Source organism: Carassius gibelio, chromosome B16 (assembly GCF_023724105.1).
Source record: "Carassius gibelio isolate Cgi1373 ecotype wild population from Czech Republic chromosome B16, carGib1.2-hapl.c, whole genome shotgun sequence".
Classification (NCBI taxonomy): domain Eukaryota; kingdom Metazoa; phylum Chordata; class Actinopteri; order Cypriniformes; family Cyprinidae; genus Carassius; species Carassius gibelio.
In genome coordinates this window covers 24,063,217-24,084,723 of record NC_068411.1, presented here as the reverse complement: position 1 = coordinate 24,084,723, position 21,507 = coordinate 24,063,217, and the positions used below count along the sequence as shown (strand labels likewise).

Genomic DNA, 21,507 nt, shown 5'->3' with positions numbered 1-21,507 from the left:
CCCCCATTCATTTCCCTCACCCTGCTATTGCTCCTTAGCTGTTGTGTCAAAAGTGATCAGCAGAGACAGAACTTTTATTTTGTCGCAATGCTAAATCATGCAGATGCGATATGGGAGCTCATCTTGAAGCCCTGCTGTGTATGTTTGTGTGAGTGTGCAAGCGTGTTTGAGCAGACAGTTCCTTGCTAGAGATTACCATGGTAACCATAATTTCTAATTTTAGTTACAAGAAATTACTTTTAGTTTTCATCCAAAACAACTTGCAGTGCATTCAGTTTGTGCATTCCCTGGGATTCAAACCTATGGTTTTTGTGTTGCTAGCGTCATGCTCTACAAGTTACTGAGTTAGTGAAAGATCAATATGTAATCTAGGCATAATCTATTACCTATAAATAAGCCATTTTGAGAAATCTGCCATGCAGTTGACAGATGCATTGGCACTTTCAGATATTTTTTTGTACATTTTGAGTAATATTCAGTGTTGCTATTGATAACTAAAACTATTGTGTTTCTGTAATTGAAATAAGGCTTTAAAATATTAATATAAAAATTTGTTGAAAAATGAACATTTAAATTGTTGCTTTGGCAACTACCTGAAATAAGTACTAAAATTACCAAATCTAAAACGAAAGTAAAATAAAATAAAGCAAAATAGAAATATAAATAAAAATAATAATAACAAATAAGCATTTATAGTACATACCAAAATTATTTTTAAAAATTATATAAAAAAAATTAAAGTCTCATTCAAATTATATATAGTGTAATATACTATAGTACTATACAAGTAATAAGAAAAAAGTGCTTATAATATTCAGATAAAACATGCTAATTTCAGCACATTTATACACATCTCAGTTGGTATAATTCAAATGAATTAGATTATATTGCATACTGTATACTGTATGTAGTGTATATCAGAGATATTAAAACTCATTCACTATCACTAGTGAATTTGCTGGTCACTATACTAAAAAAAACATATAGAAACAGTTTTCACTCAGATATGGCTATTTAATAACAAATAAATTATAAAAACTCAAACAGTATTTTCTTGGTGTAAAATGTCCCCCAATTATACTTCTTTTACTTTCAACTTTGAAATATTATAGTTGTTTTTATGGTGTAGCCATAAAATGTTACAGATTTTTTTTTTTTTTTTTTTTTTTTTTTTTTTGCATCTCTGCATTTTTTTTTTTCCTGTTTCTCTTGTGATGACAGTAGTGAACAAGTATTCTGTAGTGACAGTAACTGTACGGTATGTAGCTTGTACTCTGTGGTATTTTAGTGGAAACTATGGTTGCCATGAGACATTTTTGTAAGAGCTATTAATAGCTGCTATGTCAAGAATGGCTTATCTGACTGTGAGACTGCAATGAGCTATATTTATCAGGTCTCTGTCATTAGCCTGTTGCTGGTACTGGCTGGGTTTTTAACTCCACAACGTGAGATAAAAAAGACCAGCCATTTATTAATGTTCGTGAGTATGTGTAGAATGGGGTTGTACGTGGCAGAAGTCGAGAAGCAGTAAGAGAGGTTCAAATCATGCAACCTAAATTACTAATTCATATACATTTATTTATTTTGCTGGTGAATTGCAGCAATTGGTAAGCATCTCATTAGATGAGTAGAGTTAAAGGTCAATAAGGTTTTATTACACTATGTGTTTGAGATATGAGGTTGACTACATTAGCAGTTAGCTGTTTCTTGCGTACAGAATGTCAGATGAAAGCTTTATAGGACTGAGCACTTCATAAAGACTATTAGGTTCACGTCTTTATAGGGTCTGTATATCTGTTTATGAAAGACATCTATTGCAATGTATTTAAAAATTAAATGAATTGTGATTATTTTCCCACAACTTTATAACCACTGCACCCTTTTTTGTTTATATGAGCATCCCTGATGTGTGTGTATGTGTGATTGGCAGATTGTGTGTTTGTTGGTGCATTAAAAATATACAAATTCAGTAGACAGAAGCAGATAAATAATTAAATATTAAAAAAAATAAAAGGCAGAAATAAAATAGTAAGAATAGTGAGACGTAGGACTTGCCAAGCATGCTAACACAATCCATGATCAGGGGAGAGTTCTTCTCTAAAGACTACTGAAATATCTACATTCCTTCATATTTCATCCTCTCATTTGTCTTCCTCTTTTTCATTGCCCATTGCTCCTTTTTTATTGCTTCTTTTGGCTTATTTTTCCTGTTGCACCTATTCAAATATGTTTTGAATTGTGATTGAACCTACATGTTTTGAGCACTGATATATTGATATTATTCAGGGTATAATCAACAAAAAGGGCAACTGTAGCTCATATTGAACACCATATTGATCTGTGTATTCATATATTAATGCTCTTTAGTGCAATACCGCATTCAAATTTGTAAAACACTCCTCAGACTTCCAGGAAATCAATAATATATGTGATAAATATTAATTAGTTTTATAAGAAATTTCTAAATATCAACCAGAGTCACTCCAAAGGAGAGGCATTTCCTTTAATTTTGCCCTCTTTGTCATTTTGAATGGCAGTTGTGATATGTACAGTCACTCAGTGTAATTCTACTCCTGTCCTGTAGGGCGTCGCTCTGGAGCTCGTGCGTTGTACTGCCACTGCTGGCTCTCACTTGGATGTCGGCAGTCCTGGCCATCACCGACCGCCGTTCAGCCTTGTTTCAGATCCTTTTTGCCGTCTTTGACTCCCTCGAGGGCTTCGTTATTGTTATGGTGCATTGCATCCTACGCAGAGAGGTGAGAGAACCTGTCTGATATCTGACTTTTTAATAGATGCAAATTACATACTTAGAGGTTTTTTTTTTTTTTTTACAATGAATTAGGTACAAGAGGCAGTAAAGTGTCGTGTTGTTGACCGTCAAGAGGATGGAAATGGTGACTCTAATGGATCTTTCCAGAACGGCCATGCTCAGCTGATGGTGAATTGCTACTAAATATCTGTATTTCTGTTACACATTAAGCACAAAATTGTGGTTTAAAGCTTTCGTTCTCATTGTTTTCTCCAGACCGACTTTGAAAAGGATGTGGACATAGCTTGTCGATCAGGTGAGTCTCTCAAAACACACGCTCCGGTCACTTAAAGTTGTTGTGACATCCCTCTGAGAGGTTAAGACAAGACTAGTGCCATTTTACAGGCCACACAATGCATTTTCTTCAAGGAGATTCAGAACACGATCTGATAGCTGGCGGAAGCAAAATGCAGATAAATAGACTTGTCTGTTCCCCTGCCATGCCTCAGATCTGCCGGCCTGTCCTAATTAAGTCCCTCACGACATTTCATTATCAGATAGCAGCTTTCTTCTCTGATAACTATCGGAAATGGGATTCTGATTATTTGTCAAGACGAAATATCAAGCTAGCATCTGGAAATAGAGACTTGTGATGTGATATTTTTTGCTTTTTTGAAGTGTGAAGGACTAAAAATTAAGCCTTCAATCAGCCTTCCTTCAGTTAGTTGGTCTAGTTTAATTCTTGGCTGGATTATTGTGCAAAGCATAATGTGACTTTGCTTGCTCCTGTTTAATAATAACATTTTGTACATTAGCCAGTTATTACCTGATAAATCACATAATGTATAATTAGCTTGCTGGATACTCAAAGGACAATCTAAGTAAGAGAGAGATATTTTTATTTTTATTATTTCATTTGTAAAAGATTGATTAAATTTAATTGATTAGACGTGTTGTTCAATGACTAAAATGTAATGTAATGGTTCAAATGCAAACACAAACACAGATTACTACAGAATTTGGAAAAAGTTAAAATTGGATTTGGTCTCTGTTTTTGTTCTGTACCATGTTAGACCATAAACAGTATTATTCTTATGATTCAGCAAAGTTTCATTTAAATCGATTTCTTCATAATTTGAGCTGATACAAGAGCAGCAAAATGTAGCACCGCTTCATCAAATCAGCATGTGTTTTCTCTGCTGTGATCTCTTTTCACTTACTAAGGCTTATTCCCTTCTGATTTCCAGGCACCCTAAAGCGTTCCTCCCAACAAGGTGAGGAGAAGGTAGCTTCAAAGCAGATCACGGTACAGAAAGGCTCCAACTTCAACACCCTTCCTGCCAGCATGGCAAAGGTCCACCTGCAAAACGTTGCTGACTACGCCAGCCACACTCTCACCATGCGCCGCGATAAAGGTGGCATTGCCGGGGTCAGTACAGAGCTACCCGGAGCCAAATCTATTTATATCTGTGATGGTGAGCTCTTCAAGCAACTGGATGGAGCCCCAGGAGACAGCGGCGGTCCCGAAGGAGGAGGAGGTGGGTCAGGCCAGGGTTACGTGCACTTGCCCAACAACAACAACACCCTTAGGCCCGCAAAGGGCGGCAAGGATGACCCAGCCACCAAGTACAACATCAACATCGAGCAGTTACCCCAGACCAGGCTCATCCACCTGGCCAACCCCGCTGGCACTGATCCCGTGCCAGGCTTCGGGTTGAAGAGCCTGCCCACCGACCGAGTCAGCGTTTCCTGCTCAGAGAGGGACCCCCCAGTACAGACAGTGCAGAACATCTCCAGCGAATCCCAGATGACAAACACATGTGAGCAAGGGGACTCTGGGAACTCCGGAATGATGTCTAAGAGTGAGACCGTCTCAACACTGTCTATGAGCTCTTTGGAGGTAAGAAACAATGATATTCATGTGATCAAACAATGCAACCCTCTACACGGCAAGTAATTCACTCGCATATGGGACAAAATTTTGTGCTAGACAACTAAATTATGCATATATCATTAGCCATCGGCTAACAATAATTGAAGTAACTTCTTTTTTTTTTTTTTTTCATTGGCCATTTATTTGAGTTAAAGAACTAAGAACAGTAACTATATCACTGTCCTCACCAATGCATAATAACGTTCTGTTCATAATTTATTTTATCATTTACTGCTGTAAAAGCTCAAGCTCATTGAAGCAGGATCGATTCTCATTGGCTGTCAATGTTTTTATCACTGTTAAATCACTGTGAAAGTGATTCCAATGATATTGTTCCTTTGTATCATAATCATTATATAATTTAATAGTGTAAATTATTCTTTTACATTTAAAATTATTTAAAAAACGAAATATTTTTGCGTTATAGTCTTTGGTGTTAGATTTTTACTCACAAACAAAAATATTCTGAGAATTTGAGAGGTTTTCCTCTTGCCATCTTTAAAGTGCACTTTTCTTACTGATATCAAATGGATGCACAGCATATTCTGACGGACTGTAAACTCCAGTGAATAGGTGTCCGTCCCTCCATTGTTTTGGTGAGAATTTTCTTTTTCTCACATGCACTCACAGAGAGAAAGCGAGGGAATCCTATATATATCATTAATAATCAGTGAGCTCCATGTAAATCATCCTCTTGTTTTTTCTTATTTAAGCAGAAGCCACTCCCATTTCCTTCAGTAGTGGGTGGAGCTAATGTACAACTGGCAATGTCATTGGCTAGCGCTCACATATCGCCATCTCCGTTTTGATTTTAGCAAATCAGTTTGAGCGAATGCAGACAATGTTATTAATATTCATAAGCCCAGCAACTCATCATCATACCTTAGTTCATTTGATATGATTGATAGTACACTTTAACAAATTATTTTTCAAAGTTGTAGATAAAACTGAATCATGGAGAATGTTGTACAAATGCCATTTTAGTTTTTCTACTTTAGAAAAAAGTTTCTTTGTAAATATTTCTCAAATTTGCTATCAATTTGAGTGAAATTTGTTTTTAAAGTAATTTTTCAGTAGTATTACATTGTTAATATTCTTAGCTGTATTTAAAGAAACATTACATGGCACAGTCTGGCGAGTGAACTAAAAAAATTGTGATTCTTTTGCTAAGCTGTTTGTAGAGGGTTGCAAAGTGCTATACATCCTTTTCCATTTCCTCATTGTCGAGAAGCTTGTTTGACTTCATTTTGTCTAAATAATGAAAATGCTCATCACAGTTTGCACTGAAAGATTCACAGCCTAAATGAATCAGAACCCCAGTGACACAGCAGCTTTCTAAATGACTATTCATTAACGTTTAATGGCTATCAGCGCAAATGTGATTGCATCTTACAACTCTGTAGATGCTGGTCTTGCTCTTTTTTTAAATCACCTTGTCTTTTCATCCTCATCACCTTTTTTTTTCTCTCTCTCAGCTTTGATTATTTCTAGTAACTGATGGACACTTTGGTTTCTGGTCCAAAGAAACTTGCTGTAGACCCATCTGCCTACAAGGCTGTGAATTCACATCAATGTTTGTCATATCTGCCACAAGGGAGCGAGTGTCCTAATTTATGTGCGGAGTGAAAAAAGCGTGTTTGTGGCGAGTGTCTGCGTAGAGGACTGTCATTACGTGGCTCAGAGTTACATTTCAACTGACATCAGCCAATGCACATGCACTCGCTTTCAATAAAAACTGCGTCGAAACACTTCATGGAATAAAAAATATGCAGATTCAAAAAGGAAGGAAGGAAAGAAGGCTACATAAATTATGCCTCTTTGCATTTGCAGTTATCCCTCTTAGAAAGGAAAGTCTATGCAAAGGTCAGATTTTGCTCATGCTTTAAAAGGGAGCAGATGACAAGCGTGGATTCCTCCTCACCTCAGGCCAGACATGCACCCAGAATGCATTGTAGGCTCACAGATGTTTAGCAACGCACAGCGCAGGCAGAATGTCAGACTGCCCTCAGACGCTCTCCAACAGGCTAAAGAAAGGCCATTCGGTCACAAGCTGTTTACAGCATGCTCGTGCCAGGAGCTCGGCGGAAACTAGCAGCACAATGCTTTTACAAAATCTGTCCAAAGTGCCCAAAATTTGATTGATTTTTCTCTATTTATTGCATCTGGGCCATTCTCAAACAGTATTGACTTACAAAATATTACAAAATGTAATAAAATAAAATTAGTTTTCCCTATATTCATTATAAAAGGATTTATTAGGATTTATTAAACTGTATTCCTTTATTATCTTAACATTACTACTAATCACAAGACAAAACTTATTTTGTTACTTTCTGTGTTTTCAAAATCAAAATAGCTTAAATTTATACTGATGACAATTCTATGAAATTATTTATAATCTTAATTGCTTTTAAATAAGTTGCTTTAAATGTTAATTTAACATATTTATTTAATATTGAATTATATTTTTTATTAAATTAATATTCAATTGTATTGTGCACTAATGTTCAAACATTTTTTTATTATATTATGTTGATTTTCTTTTTCTCTAAAGTTAATTGTTTTATTGTATTTATTTATTTTGCACTTGAATTAGAAAAACTAAATTAGTATAAATAGTAAATATATAAATAATTTATAACAGAAAAAAGAGGATTGCTCAAGATTAAACTATTATGTAAAGAATTGAATTAGGTCTTTTATATGGAATTTCTTGAAATCTATAAAGTCTTTCTTATGAGTGAAAAGTCTAAAGACATGATTGTCAATATATTTTGGGAATGACCCATTTGCTGTTTTCCCCCTAAGACAACTCTGAAAGGACGCACAATAACATCCCTTTCTCATTTGCCCTTTTAGAGACGAAAATCGCGCTATGCAGAGCTGGACTTTGAGGTCAGTGTAATGTAAATCTTTCCACTAATGACAGCAGTCTTGTGTGGTGCAGTTTCATTCATCTCTGCAAAGGTTTAAATGCGGGTTTTGTCTTGCAGAAGATCATGCATACACGCAAGCGTCACCAGGACATGTTCCAGGACTTAAACAGGAAGCTGCAGCATGCAGAGAAGGACAGAGATTCTCCCCCAGTGGACGGGAAGTCTGGGAAGAGATGGAGCGTGTCGTCAGGAGGAAGCGATAAAACCAATCTTAGTGTATGAACTTATACTCATCACTCTCCCTCCTTTTCTATTCTTCATTAAGAGGATCTCATAAAAAATAGATATTTTGTAAAATCAAAAGAAATTATACACTACCAGTCAAAATTTAAAAAATAACTACGATGCTCACCAAGGCTGCATTTATTTGATCAAAAATACAGTAAAGACAACAATATTGTGAAATATATATAATGCTATTTATTCAGGTGATTACAAACGTTATTTTCAGCAGCCATTACTCCAGTCTTTAGTATCACATGAACCTTCAGAAATCATTCGGTCCCACTTTATATTAGGTGGCCTTAACTACTATGTACTTACATAAAAAAATAAGTACAATGTACTTATTGTGTTCATATTGTATTGTAAAACTCATTTGCTGTTATTGAGGTGGGATAGGGGTAAGGTTAGGGAGAGGGTTGGAGGTATGGGTAAGTTTAAGGGTAGGTTAAGGTGTAAAGAATGGGTCAACAGTGTAAATATAAATGTAATTACATGTCTTTTTTTTTTTAAATATAAGTACAATGTAAAAATATGTATGTACACAATAAGTACATTGTACTACATTATTAATTAAAATGTAAGTACATAGTAGTTTAGGCCACTTAATATAAAGTGGGTCCAATCATTCTAATAAAACATTAAAAGATTGAAAATTATTTTGTAAGTGACATGACATACAGCCAAGTATGTTTACCCATACTCGGAATTTATGCTCTGCATTTAACCCATCCAAAGTGCAAACACACACACACACACACCCGGAACAGTGGGCAGCCATTTATGTTGCAGCACCCAGGGTGCTGTTGGGGGTTCGGTGCCTTGCTCAAGGGCACCTCAGTCATGGTATTGAGGGTGGAGAGAGTATACTTTACTGCCCACCCACATTCCCTGCCATCCCAAGACTTGAACTCACAACCATGGGATTATGGGTTCAAATCTCTAACCTTTAGGCCACAACTTTTCACCAGTAGTGTAAATTATACTATGCATTGAGATATTGGAGTGTGCAAGTTTTTTTTAATTTTCCTGATGAGTTTATAATATAATATAATATCATATAATATAATGAAAATGTCTTTAATTATTATTTATAGTGATCTTGTTAATGCAGGGCAGCATTTAATTAAATTCAGTTCAGTTTTTCTATAGTAATCTTTTTATTAATCTATTTGATAATGTATTAAATTCACAATAACAAAACGTGTTTTTTATCTTGACATTACTAATTACAGGGCATTATGTAGCTTAATTTTATTAATAAATTTTGTATTAGTTTTATTGTATTTTTTTTCCTACTTTTTCTGTTACCAATATCAAAATATAAGTACATTTATATTGACCAAAATACATGAAATTAATTACTTATATTTTTCAATAATGATAATAATTATTATAATATGTCCTAAAAATAATATTCATTTTCGTCTGGCTGGATAGCCTCTTTGGCAGCACTTCGACTGATTTTGCACCGAACAAGAAATTTTACAAAAAAATCTCCCTAAAATATTGTGATTCTTGTTAATGCAGGACAAGCAGCAGACCCCCAGTAAGCGGGCGTGGGAGGGCATAAGGAAGACCCACTCACCACCGTCATGGGTGCGTAAGGAGCTGGAGCCCCTACAGGCCTCTCCTCTAGAAATGCAAGCGGTGGAATGGGAGAAGGCCAGCGCCACCATCCCTCTGATGGGCCAAGAGATCATGGACCTGCAGACGGAGGTCTGAGAGACCCCCAGAGCATTCAGAGAAACAGAACAAACTACTCGCAGGGAAAAGGGACAGAGAGAGGGAGTGAGATTTGAGAGTGTGGACAAACAAAAGTATGCAAGGAGAGAGAAAGCAACATGGCTGTGCAATTTTTATTTGTGTTGTTTTTGTTTTTGTTTTAATCCTGGAATGGCCTTTTCCTTAATGTCAAAGCGAATCATAACACTTTCGAAAAACCAGGTCTGAGCCTGTTGCTGTGTTAATGAGCTGGCGCTACCAAGAACGGCTGAACTGGGCAAGTTGAATGCTGGGAGTGACTGACTGAAGAGAAGGACTGAAATTCAGAGTAAGAGCAGATGAGCCTTAGTGAGTGGCCTTCAATTTCTTACACTTCTGGATACACACACACATACAACACACAAATTAGTGATCATGTCACATTTATGGAAGAGAGAGAAGAAGCTTTCAAACTTCCCGGTAGGAATCAAGTGAGCTACACATCATTCAAAATCAAATTCTTGAATATTATTAGTCGTATTATCATCGTTGTTGATCAGTGTGACACACAACACATGCGTACGTTTGGGGCGCAAGAGGCAACGTGATTGCCCAAAGCCATTTGACTGTTAATCTGTCTCAAACGCTCTTCTGAGCCAGTACAGCCCACTGCTTCGCCACTGTGCTGTCCTGTGCACCGCACCGACCTTGGGATCCTTTGAAAGTCGGTCGAGGCTGAAGCGACTTCAGCATAAGATTCAGCTCGGAAGCAGGTTGGCGGTCCAGCTGGTGGGTTCATGAGAACCAACATGTCTTCATTCGCTTGATGTTTTCATCAGAATCACTGGAGCTGAGAGACCTGAAACAAACTGCTGAGTCTCAGATTGCGTGCAGAATCATGTTTGAAAGAGAAAACGGAGATGAATATGGATATATAAATATATATTATAAATAGTCATATATGAAACTGCAGAGGGGTGTTATTCTCTGGTTAGGTTGTGGTCGCACACAGAGAAAGCACAAGACTCACTCCTCAGAGTCCTGTTGTACAGCATTGTAATTATTTCCAGAAGAGTTCTACTAAATTAATTTTAGCCTATACATATCTTTCTTACTGTGCTTGGGGAATATTGTTAACATTATTATAGTTATCATTGATTCTGATTCCAAGACCCCCAAATCTCATTGGGTTAATGGACTTTATCAGTGTTCTGTAACATCATGTAACAGTGTGTATTTCGGTATCACTGACTGTCACTCCAGATGATACGTACTTGCCTGAATTCTCCACCATCAACCCCTCCTTCTCCTCCTCTCCCTCCTCTCCCTTTCTTTCCACACTCCCTTTTTTAAGTTCACTGGGGTTTCTTTGTTATTGTACAGTTTTCAGAGCACAAAATGAATGTGTCATATTTCTAATAAAAAAAGTATATCTATATAATAAAGGGTTAGATGTCGTATTTATGGCACTGTGAAACTTTTTGACGTCTCATTGGATGCAGAGTCCAGATAGATAGATAGATAGATAGATGAATGGATGGATGGATAAACAGTTGGATGACAGATGGATGGATGGACTGATGGATGGATAGTTGTATGTTGGGTGAATGGATGGATGGATGGATAGTTGTATGCTGGGTGAATGGATGGATGGATAGTTGTATGTTGGATGAATGGATGGATAGTTGTATGTTGGGTGAATGGATGGATGGATGGATAGTTGTATGCTGGGTGAATGGATGGATGGATGGATAGTTGTATGTTGGGTGAATGGATGGATGGATAGTTGTATGCTGGGTGAATGGATGGATGGTTGGATGGATAGTTGTATGCTGGGTGAATGGATGGATGGATGGATAGTTTTATGTTGGGTGAATGGATGGATGGATGGATAGTTTTATGTTGGGTGAATGGATGGATGGATGGATAGTTGTATGTTGGGTGAATGGATGGATGGATGGATGGATAGTTGTATGCTGGGTGAATGGATGGATGGATGGATAGTTGTATGTTGGGTGAATGGATGGATAGTTGTATGTTGGGTGAATGGATGGATGAATGGATGGATAGTTGTATGTTGGGTGAATAGATGGATAGTTGTATGTTGGGTGAATGGATGGATGGATGGATAGTTGTATGCTGGGTGAATGGATGGATGGATGAATAGTTGTGTGTTGGGTGAATGGATGTATGGATAGTTGTATGTTGGGTGAATGGATGGATGAATGGATGGATAGTTGTATGTTGGGTGAATGGATGGATGGATGGATGGATGGATAGTTGTATGTTGGGTGAATGGATGGATGGATGGATAGTTGTATGTTGGGTGAATGGATGGATGAATGGATGGATAGTTGTATGTTGGGTGAATAGATGGATAGTTGTATGTTGGGTGAATGGATGGATGGATGGATAGTTGTATGCTGGGTGAATGGATGGATGGATGAATAGTTGTGTGTTGGGTGAATGGATGTATGGATAGTTGTATGTTGGGTGAATGGATGGATAGTTGTATGTTGGGTGAATGGATGGATGGATGGATAGTTGTATGTTGGGTGAATGGATGGATGGATAGTTGTATGCTGGGTGAATGGATGGATGGATGGATAGTTGTATGTTGGGTGAATGGATGGATGGATGGATAGTTGTATGCTGGGTGAATGGATGGATGGATGGATAGTTGTATGTTGGGTGAATGGATGGATGGATAGTTGTATGTGTTGGGTGAATGGATGGATGGATGGATAGTTGTATGTTGGGTGAATGGATGGATGGATGGATAGTTGTATGCTGGGTGAATGGATGGATGGATGGATAGTTGTATGTTGGGTGAATGGATGGATGGATAGTTGTATGTGTTGGGTGAATGGATGGATGGATGGATAGTTGTATGTTGGGTGAATTGATGGATGGATAGATAGATGGATTGATGGATAAACAGTTGGATGATCTGTTCAAACATATCAATAAAAGTTAATTCAAAACCTTAATACATAGTATATAAATAATACTAAAATAACACCATGCTCTTTGCTCTGCATTTTCATCTGATGAGTCTATAAATCCTCTGATAAAGATTTAACCAATCATAAATGCTTGTGATAATGAATGTGTGTTATTATTCCATTAAAATAATACATTAGGATTGGAGTCACGGGAATGTAGTGGGAGGGAGAATGTGGCCATGCTGCAAATAGAGGACATTAATTCCATGTCACCGCAGAGCGACCCAGTGTCCTGAACCTAATTATGTCAGCATTAGTTACTCAACACTTTTTTAATACATCGCTGCTTGCAATAAACTAGAAAGAATAATATTATAGAAAATAGATCCATGAAATGTGCAATAATAAATCCACTGCTGCTACAATAACAAATAATATTGATGAACCACATTGTAATACACATTGAAATACATTGTAAATGAATAATTAAGCATAAGAAAGAGACAAGAAGAAGAGAAAATATAAGAACTGGAGTATTAGTTGCAGTAATAACGAATATAAAAATATATCACATTGATGTTATGAACATTGGACAGTTTTATTAACATTATTTGAAGTTAAAGGTACGGCCTAAAATTTTATTTGCGAACACTCTCAATTATTTTTTAATGGTTCATGTGTTCTGTATATATGATTTGTGTAAACAAAATGGTAAGACAAACTGGAGACAAACATAAACACAGCTAAGAGGGAAAATAACAGCAGAGGAATATCAAAGTAATAATTAAATGAACATAACCCCACTGGCTGTGTCTCATTGCTGTGTGTTAAATTTTTATAATGGGTTCACTAATGCATGAGGACATCTGTTTTTCAAAGTTTCCCCATATACTGAAGCGCAGAAATCAGAACTGTTTTGACCAATAAACAAGCCCATGGAGCCTGTGTAATGCAGCAGTTACAGTACTGTTAAACACCTTTCATATATTTATGAGGTGTTTGCTATAGGACCTCCGTAACCTGTGTCTGCTAGAAAGATGCGCTGTAGAACACGATATTCTAATTAAACACCTTGAGCTAACGAAGCATGTTAAGATACGAGTGAACGAACAGATGGATGTTTATTTCATAGGGACATAAGAAAGCATGTCCTGCCAAGATAATTATTCATTGACCTTTGATTTGGACAGAACCTTATGGAATGTTTTGATTCCACCGTCTAATTAAACAAGCGGTAGTAAGCTGCACTATATGTAATGAAGCTTCAGGTTGTTTAGTTGGAATTGACTGGTGGATACTTTGATTCGTATTTGGCTGTTGCAAATGCCAGTCATGCTAGTTAATTTGGCAACTTGCATGACTGACATTTTATAACAAACATCCAATAGGCCAACACCATTAAAAACTATGATAACCCATGTATACAAACTAAATGCAAGTCTGGATTCATTTTTAAATAGCATGGAGTGCAGCACTATGTGGAGTCAGATAATAGACTACAGCTTATCACCCATCCGTCTGTCAGTCACTGCTTTCGTGTACTGTACAGTATATTTCTCAAATGCTTTCCATATGTTGCTAAGAGAGAGATTTGCCATTATTTGAAAATACTCTGGTGCTCTGTATAGTATTTTCTGCAACATTGCATTATATGAATAATTGACTTTTTGGACTGGCTTACTGTAAACAGTTCTTTAGTAAGACGAATTATTTAAAATGTGCATCAGTTATATGAGGTCATAAAAGACACTGGCATAAAATATGCATATAAATGTTATATAATAGTTTTAGATGGCAAATAGGACTTGTTAGTGGAATACCTAATGTGTGCAGTCCAACAGATTACATTACTAACTACATTTTTTTTTTTTTTTAGCATTTATATTTTAATCAGTAATGGACTATAATTTGTAAATTTTTAATTCTATCGTTTGCTGTAGTATGTCAGTAGGAAATATCAGTTTGCATCTCCATTTAAGTCATATTATAACATATAAATAGCAAATTACCTTCTTTGAAGCCTTACATGGCATATGTGTGTGTTCCAGGGATGTGCTTTCAGTCGTGCCAGATGAGGCCTAATTAAATATAATCTGGATTCAATTATACGTAAATCACCATTCTCAGTATTCCAGCCATGCAGTTTTGCTCCATATGTGTTTGTTCATAAGGTAAAATTGACAAAATTACTTGGAAAGCACTCACTGCTGTCATTCTCATTAGTTTTCATCTGATGCAGCTCCGTCAATAAATCCATGCAACTTTATATTGTACCTTTCATGCAGTGCAATAACAGCACCAGAAGGGATTTCAAATAAATCAATAAATAACGACAAAAAATAGTAATAATCAACATTTATCATTTTAAATAATTAAATGTATACTACCGTATGTTTGGAGTCAGCAAGATTTTTTAATATAATTAAATAATTGAAAAGTGACAATAAAAAAAATTATGCTGCAAAAAAAAATAAAAAGTTGTGGACTGTGGAGGCAAAATTAATCATGCAACATTTCTAAAATAATTAAAGTAATTAGCTATATGACGTAAGATCTAATACACTTCCCTCAATGCATATGGTTTAACAGCATTAAAAACTACTAAATTAGCTTCCTGCATGGTAAATGATACAATAACAGTCTCAAATGCACTATTTTCAAATTTTCTGTTTATATCCAGCCTTACTGTTGATACTTTTCTAGGGAACACTGCCAATTTATCACATTCAAAGCCTGGGATTATGTCGGGATGACTTCTAAGAGAGGCGTTTAGAAGCCTGTCAGTGGTCCAGAATAGCACCCTTGGGGTGTTCTGGTTCTCAGAGACCAATTTAGTGAAATGAGCGTACCAGCTCGATCTAATTGCATTATTAAAAATAGATAGGTGCAGTCTGAAGGTATCAAAATTGACTTGCAGCTTCATCTTCCTCTATTTATATGCAGCTCTTCAGCAGTTTCTCCTGAAGCTGATATTATAACTCATTCATTTCCGGAGTTTGTAAGTAGGAGAAGCAGTGAGATTGTTTCGGTCAAACACAATGCAAAAAGAGTCTGCTTCAAAGTAATAATAATTAACAAGCCAATGTATACAACTCATCAAAAGTCTCTTATGATCACTAAGGCTGCATTTATTTGATCAAAAATACAGTTTACAGTTTCAAAAAATTCAAATTATGAAATATTGCCATTTTAAAGAACTCCCTGATCTTTTCAGACAGTCTATGCAATCTTTCAGAAATCCTTGTATGCTGATTTGGTCAATTATTATTGGTAATCCATTATTAATAATGGTCTTTGCCATTATCAGTGTTAAATACAGTTCTTGCTGCTTAATATTTTTGTGAAAACCATGATATATAGTTTTCAGGATTCTTCAATAACTGTAAAGTTCAGCATTTATTTAACATAGAAATCTTTTGTAACAAATGTCTTGTATAAACGTCTTTACTGTCATTTTAAGTAATTTTAAGGAATGCATTGAATAAAATTTTTTTTTTAAATCTGAATTACCCAAAACCTTTGAATTGTGATGCATCAAAAATGTTATTTTAGATTGTAATAATATTTCTCAATAGTACTGTTTTCACTCCGTTCTGTCATGCCGTATGAGACCTAATTGAGACATGACGCGACTTCTTTCAAAACATGAACATTTATTAATTATTCAATGTCTATGTCAGTGACTGGTGGTGTAGAATTGACTTTGAAACAACTTTCAGTCAGAAATTGCTAGTAATTTTGCCAAATAATTACAAATAACGGCAAGCAACATTGAATTTGACTTGAAATGTGAAAGTCTAAAATAATACATTAACGTAAAACATACTCCAGTAATTTTGAAAAAATAAGTTTTACAATGTACTATGATCATGTTTTAAAAGGAAATGCATGATGTTCAACCTGTGGAATGCCAGCAATGAATCACACATCCATTTAGAGGTTAGAGAGGATTTTGCATGCTCGTTGATTCTTGTTTGTTTAAGAATCTGCTCCCAACCTTTCTAAACCTTTCCAATGAGAGGAAAAAGAGAGCTTTCTAAAGCAATTTTTTTTAAATTTCACCCTTGGGATTTCTCCCTCTGTCCCACTCAGCGTTTTTGTCTGTGCTTACTGACCTCCCTCCAGCCTCCTGGTTCGCTCCGGTGGTAAATCTGTCTCGAATCCATCTGCTGTGACAACCACAGACAGGCCCTGATTTAAAGCCTGTCAGTCTCACTCTCAGACACTGAGGTCTGCCAGAGACGCCCGGCCACGGCCCATCCAAACTGATCTGTGTCTGCTTCAGTCAGTGATTAATGTTACCCTATTTTTAACACCTTCCTCAGAAAACACACACTCGCATCCATTCATGCACACTCAATGACAGATGGGGATACACAGACTCGCACGCAACTCCACAGACTCATTCATACTTGACACATGACACAAAAGTCCTTAGTGAAAGATTGTGTATTACAAAATGAAAACCACCACAGTAGCAAATAATTTTATACAGTACTAAAGGTTTTATCTACAGGGAGTGTGCATAAACAAAATGAATTACAAGTTACTATACCATCCAAATTTAATTCTTTAAAGGAATAATTTACCAGAAATAAAAGTTTGATGACCTGCATGCCATCCAAGATGTAGATGAGTTTGTTTCTTCTTCAGAACAGATTTGGAGAAATTATTATTACATCACTTGTTCATGAATGCTTTTAAGTGAATGGGTCATGTCTTCATCAGGAGAGACGTGCAGATCAAGCACAGTTTACAAGACAAACAGTTCTTTACAAATTTATTGAAGAGTTTTCATGCGAGAGGACAATTGTAGAAGGACTTTTTCTCTGGGATGCATTATTATGGAATATGGCATAATATTTTGGTGTGTCATGCAGCTTTTCACTTCACAAGACATACATTGATGGACGGAAGATGTGTGTATTACTTGTGGATTATAGTGATGTTTTTATTAGCTGTTTGGACTCTTATTTTGACGGCACCCATTCACTGCAGAGGATCCTTTGGTGAGTTTTTCCAAATCTGTTCCAATGGAGAAACAAACTCATCTACATTTTGGAAGGTCTGGGGGTGAGTGAGTCTTCAACATGAACTGTTCCTTTAAGATTAGTGGCCAAGTATTTATTTGGAAAGGGAGAACAGATGTCTGGAAGAAATAAAAAATAACTAGAGCTATTAAAAAAAAAAAAAAGTGTTAAGACAATGTCTTTCTGTACTGGAATTGTCCACATACTGTAGATTGGCTAGTCTTGGCTCTACACCAGCAAAGGAGAAAAAGAAATGGTCGGTGAAATCATCTTCGGCGTAAACTTCAGCAATAAACATAAATTTCAACATGAAGTCCAATTGAACCAGCAATAACTTCAAATGGATATTGTTGCTTGCATAATTGGAAAAGCTATTAAAATAAATGAACAAGAATACTTAGTTTGCATAGTGTTATTAGTCAAACATCAGTCACCTTTTCAAGATACTGTAGCTGAGACATGAGCATCCAAAATAGAAAATGAAACTTTGTGATTCTAATTTTACATAAGAAAAGAAAGTGTCTTTTTAGTCGTTTAAGGAATGAAAGAGGTGGAAATTATTTTTATTCAGTAATGATAACCTGCCATTGATGTATGTTGTGTACATGTTTTTTTTTTTTTTTTTTTTTTATAAAAAACTAACTAATAACTAACTATCCAACATGATTATCTCTCTATATATATTTATATTGTTGTTTATCCTGCATATATTTCAGGTATTTGTCTTGCCTTACCAGAAGTGTTTGAATTTGAGAGTCTCATGAAAATGCGTATAAAGTAAAATTTTGTGTGTGTATGTGTGTGTGTGTGCGTGTGTGTGTGTGTGTGTGTGTGTGTGTGTGTGTGTGTTTTACATACTGTTTATATGGAGAAACTGAATTTGTCATGCATATGATATGCATTAATACACAGTTTTTGTGTGCATGTTATATGCACTTTGTTGGCATGCATAAGATACACATTTTGACGTACATATAATATGCACCTACCCCAAAACTAACTGGCGCATTGTATGCACGCCAAAGTCCATTTCTGCATACAAATAGTACACCAAATAGAAACAGAAAATCATGCTTCTGAAATGCACATCCATGAGAACGGATTAGTTTGAGAAATTGTTTTGTTTCCGAGTTGTTAGTGTTTACATCTTACAAGCCTTGCCACATGATTCATTCTTTAGCGGCTCACAATATAGACCTATGACCATAACTCTATGAAAATGCAGTGTGCATTTAAACATTTGCAATATATGAAGCACAAGTGGCACTCTCCTTCCAAGCCAACATTCTTGATCAGCTTACACTAACTCCACAAAATCAAAATAAAATGCAGTGCATGAGCAGTCAATTACTAATAATGACGTCTCTACCTTCCCGAGGTGTGCGAATAATGCCGTCACTAAAGCAACAAATGGATGCCTTTGCTAAGGGAGCTCTTCAGAGAGTGCGATCTGCCAGAAAAGCTTTCATGCTAATAAAGGAGAGTGGAGCAGTGGCGTTCGTTCACTCACTGAAGAAATGAGTCACAGGGCTGCGGTCGGACTAGCACAGCTAGGCTCTGGCAGTAATGAGGAGCAGCAGAGCCAGCCTATTCCCCATACATTTTGTTACCGTCAAAGCACAATTTCTACCTGGAAAAGGGGAGCCGATTTAAAAGGGACTTCATAAAGACACAACGATATTCCATTACTGCATCCCCGTTAGTCAACAGAGCGGAGATGTGGCCAATAATCAGCTGCACATGCCTGTGAAAGCCTGTTTACATGGGGAACAAGCGTCATCCTTATTGCTTTTAAAAAACGGACGAGGACATTGTTTCAAAAATATGACGGTTGAAACGTAATCTTTGAGGGTACATTTTTCATCTTTTGTGTTCTGAGTTTTTCATTTCCTGTAAAACACAATATCCTGTCCAAAGGGCAATTATTCAACCGCATGAATGTCTGCCTACTAGCATTCAACACACATACATGTAGAGAAAATTACCATGTGATGTGCCTTAGAAAGGATGTTTCAATCTGGAAATACACACAGATGTAATTAGGTATTCATTTTATATTTATAGTTTCAAACACATCTCAGGGGCTATTTTGAAGAGGACATTTTTACCTGAAGAGTAAGAAGCAGTTTTAGGTGAGTGTCTAATTGAGCTCATTTCATCATAATTACTACTTTTTAGGAACAAGGACACAAAACACCAGTTTTAAAGCTGAAGTGACGGGAAGTAAATTGCATTTGCACGCACTTTATGTATTTAATGCTTAATGGTTTCAGACTGCAATAAATCCTAATGACTGGAATTGAAGTGCAGAGATTACAGATGATAGCTAGTAGCACGATCATTAATTTTAATAAATGCATTATGGAACTTTTGATCTTAACAACTAAGCATTGTAAATTCAGGATGAGGAAGCTGTTGATAATGTTATGACATCTAAAGAAAGGGTCATCATTTCAAAGGTGGGGCATCACCAAACGGTACTGCTAAAAAATTACTGTTTTCAAACAGTTTTCTATTGGTATCAACTCTTGAAATGACTTGTCTCTGGGTATTAAACACAAGGGAATGTATTCTAATATCAAAAAATGGCACACCATTTAATATACAGAAATGACACTTCATCAGATGTATTGTAGAAAGCTTTAACAAATTAGTTTGCATGTATTCCTCTTTTGGGCGTACATAAAATTACTGTCGTCACTATATGCATTAAAAAGATTTATCCTTGCCGAGTCAGATGAAGACATTTGTCAGCTCACAACAGCCATTTTAATTGCATTTTAAATGGCTGAAAGACATGTGAGCAATACACAGAGCAATCTTGCAGAGAAATAACGTAAAGTAATGTTACATTTAATGGCATAAAAAAAAATGCATTTGTTGGCTTGTTGCATCCTTTTACCTCCATACTGCAATTTTTTATAGTGTTCTGTCAGATTCCTTGTACATGCCATCTCACATTGTAAAACAGACTTAAAAGGGCCTTTCAACAAAAATATCAGGCTAAAAGCTGCACTGCCCCTGTATTTAGGATATATTGAGACGGTGTGGAAATGTTTTGTTGTCATGGCTCAATTGTTTTTGTCTGAAAGTCAGTTTTATTCTTAATTCTCTTTTTTGTCTTTCCTTTCACCTTGTTTTCCAGAGAACCATATAAGAGAAGAATCTTGTAAAATTAAAGCTATTTTATTTAGAATTAATAAAATAAGTTAAAGTCATATATAATTTATATTGCATAATAGTATTTTTATGCACTTAAATATAATTATATCATTAATTATTCAACTGTGAAAGTCATATTTTATTTAAATAATTAATTTTATCTTTTAAACAATTAAATATAATTATATCATTAATTATTCACTAAATAGGTCTAACTGATGTATAATTGATATTATATAACTCATTGTTATTTTGTGTAATTAATTATAATATTAAGTTTTAACTTGTTGTAATACAGTTTATTTAGATAAATAATTTTTATGCTAAATCTGACTTTTGGATTACTTTGGCAAGTTATCGTTGTGGAAAATACTATATATATTTCTTCTTCTTCTTCTTCTTTAAAAAACCTGACCTGAAACCTTCATGCAGAGATCATCTGTCATAAATCAGCACTACCTCTGTGCTTTTAAACCTTCCTGCTGGGATCAGACTCCTGAATGATTTTATCTAGATCAAAATAGGCAAAATTTCACATTAACCACTCATTGTATAACCATTATCTTTACAACCTCTCAGACTCAACTCAAAGAATGAAAAACACTTCCCACTAGTTCTTCCCACATTTTACTTGGTGGGCTTAGAATGGTGTTTTGACAGTGGTGCTGAAAGTTAAGTATGTGTTGACACACTGTTCATCGGAGGAAGGTCTCAGGCTGACGCTGAGGGCGAATGACAGTCTGGGGGTGGGATGGATGTTCTTGCGTAAAGCTGGTGTTAGTTAGTGGCGTTGTAGCTAGGTGTTTTCTACAGCTCAGTCATTAAA

At 35.9% G+C, this 21,507-nt stretch overlaps 1 protein-coding gene across 9 annotated transcripts in view; it reads left to right on the top strand.

Annotated features, from left to right (window-relative positions):
• adgrb1a (adhesion G protein-coupled receptor B1a) overlaps positions 1–10,983 on the top strand; it is an 85,518-nt gene extending 74,535 nt beyond the window's left edge. For 8 of the 9 annotated variants that reach the window (XM_052579299.1, XM_052579304.1, XM_052579298.1 and 5 more), the window contains 7 exons: positions 2,585–2,756; positions 2,843–2,938; positions 3,026–3,065; positions 3,997–4,649; positions 7,542–7,577; positions 7,676–7,834; positions 9,371–10,983. In XM_052579299.1, coding sequence (XP_052435259.1) covers positions 2,585–2,756; positions 2,843–2,938; positions 3,026–3,065; positions 3,997–4,649; positions 7,542–7,577; positions 7,676–7,834; positions 9,371–9,565 — 1,351 coding nt within the window. In that variant the 3' untranslated portion in view covers positions 9,566–10,983. The remainder of the gene's footprint in view (positions 1–2,584; positions 2,757–2,842; positions 2,939–3,025; positions 3,066–3,996; positions 4,650–7,541; positions 7,578–7,675; positions 7,835–9,370) is intronic. The other variant, XM_052579300.1, reaches the window with a different exon arrangement.
• Positions 10,984–21,507: the final 10,524 nt, after the last annotated feature.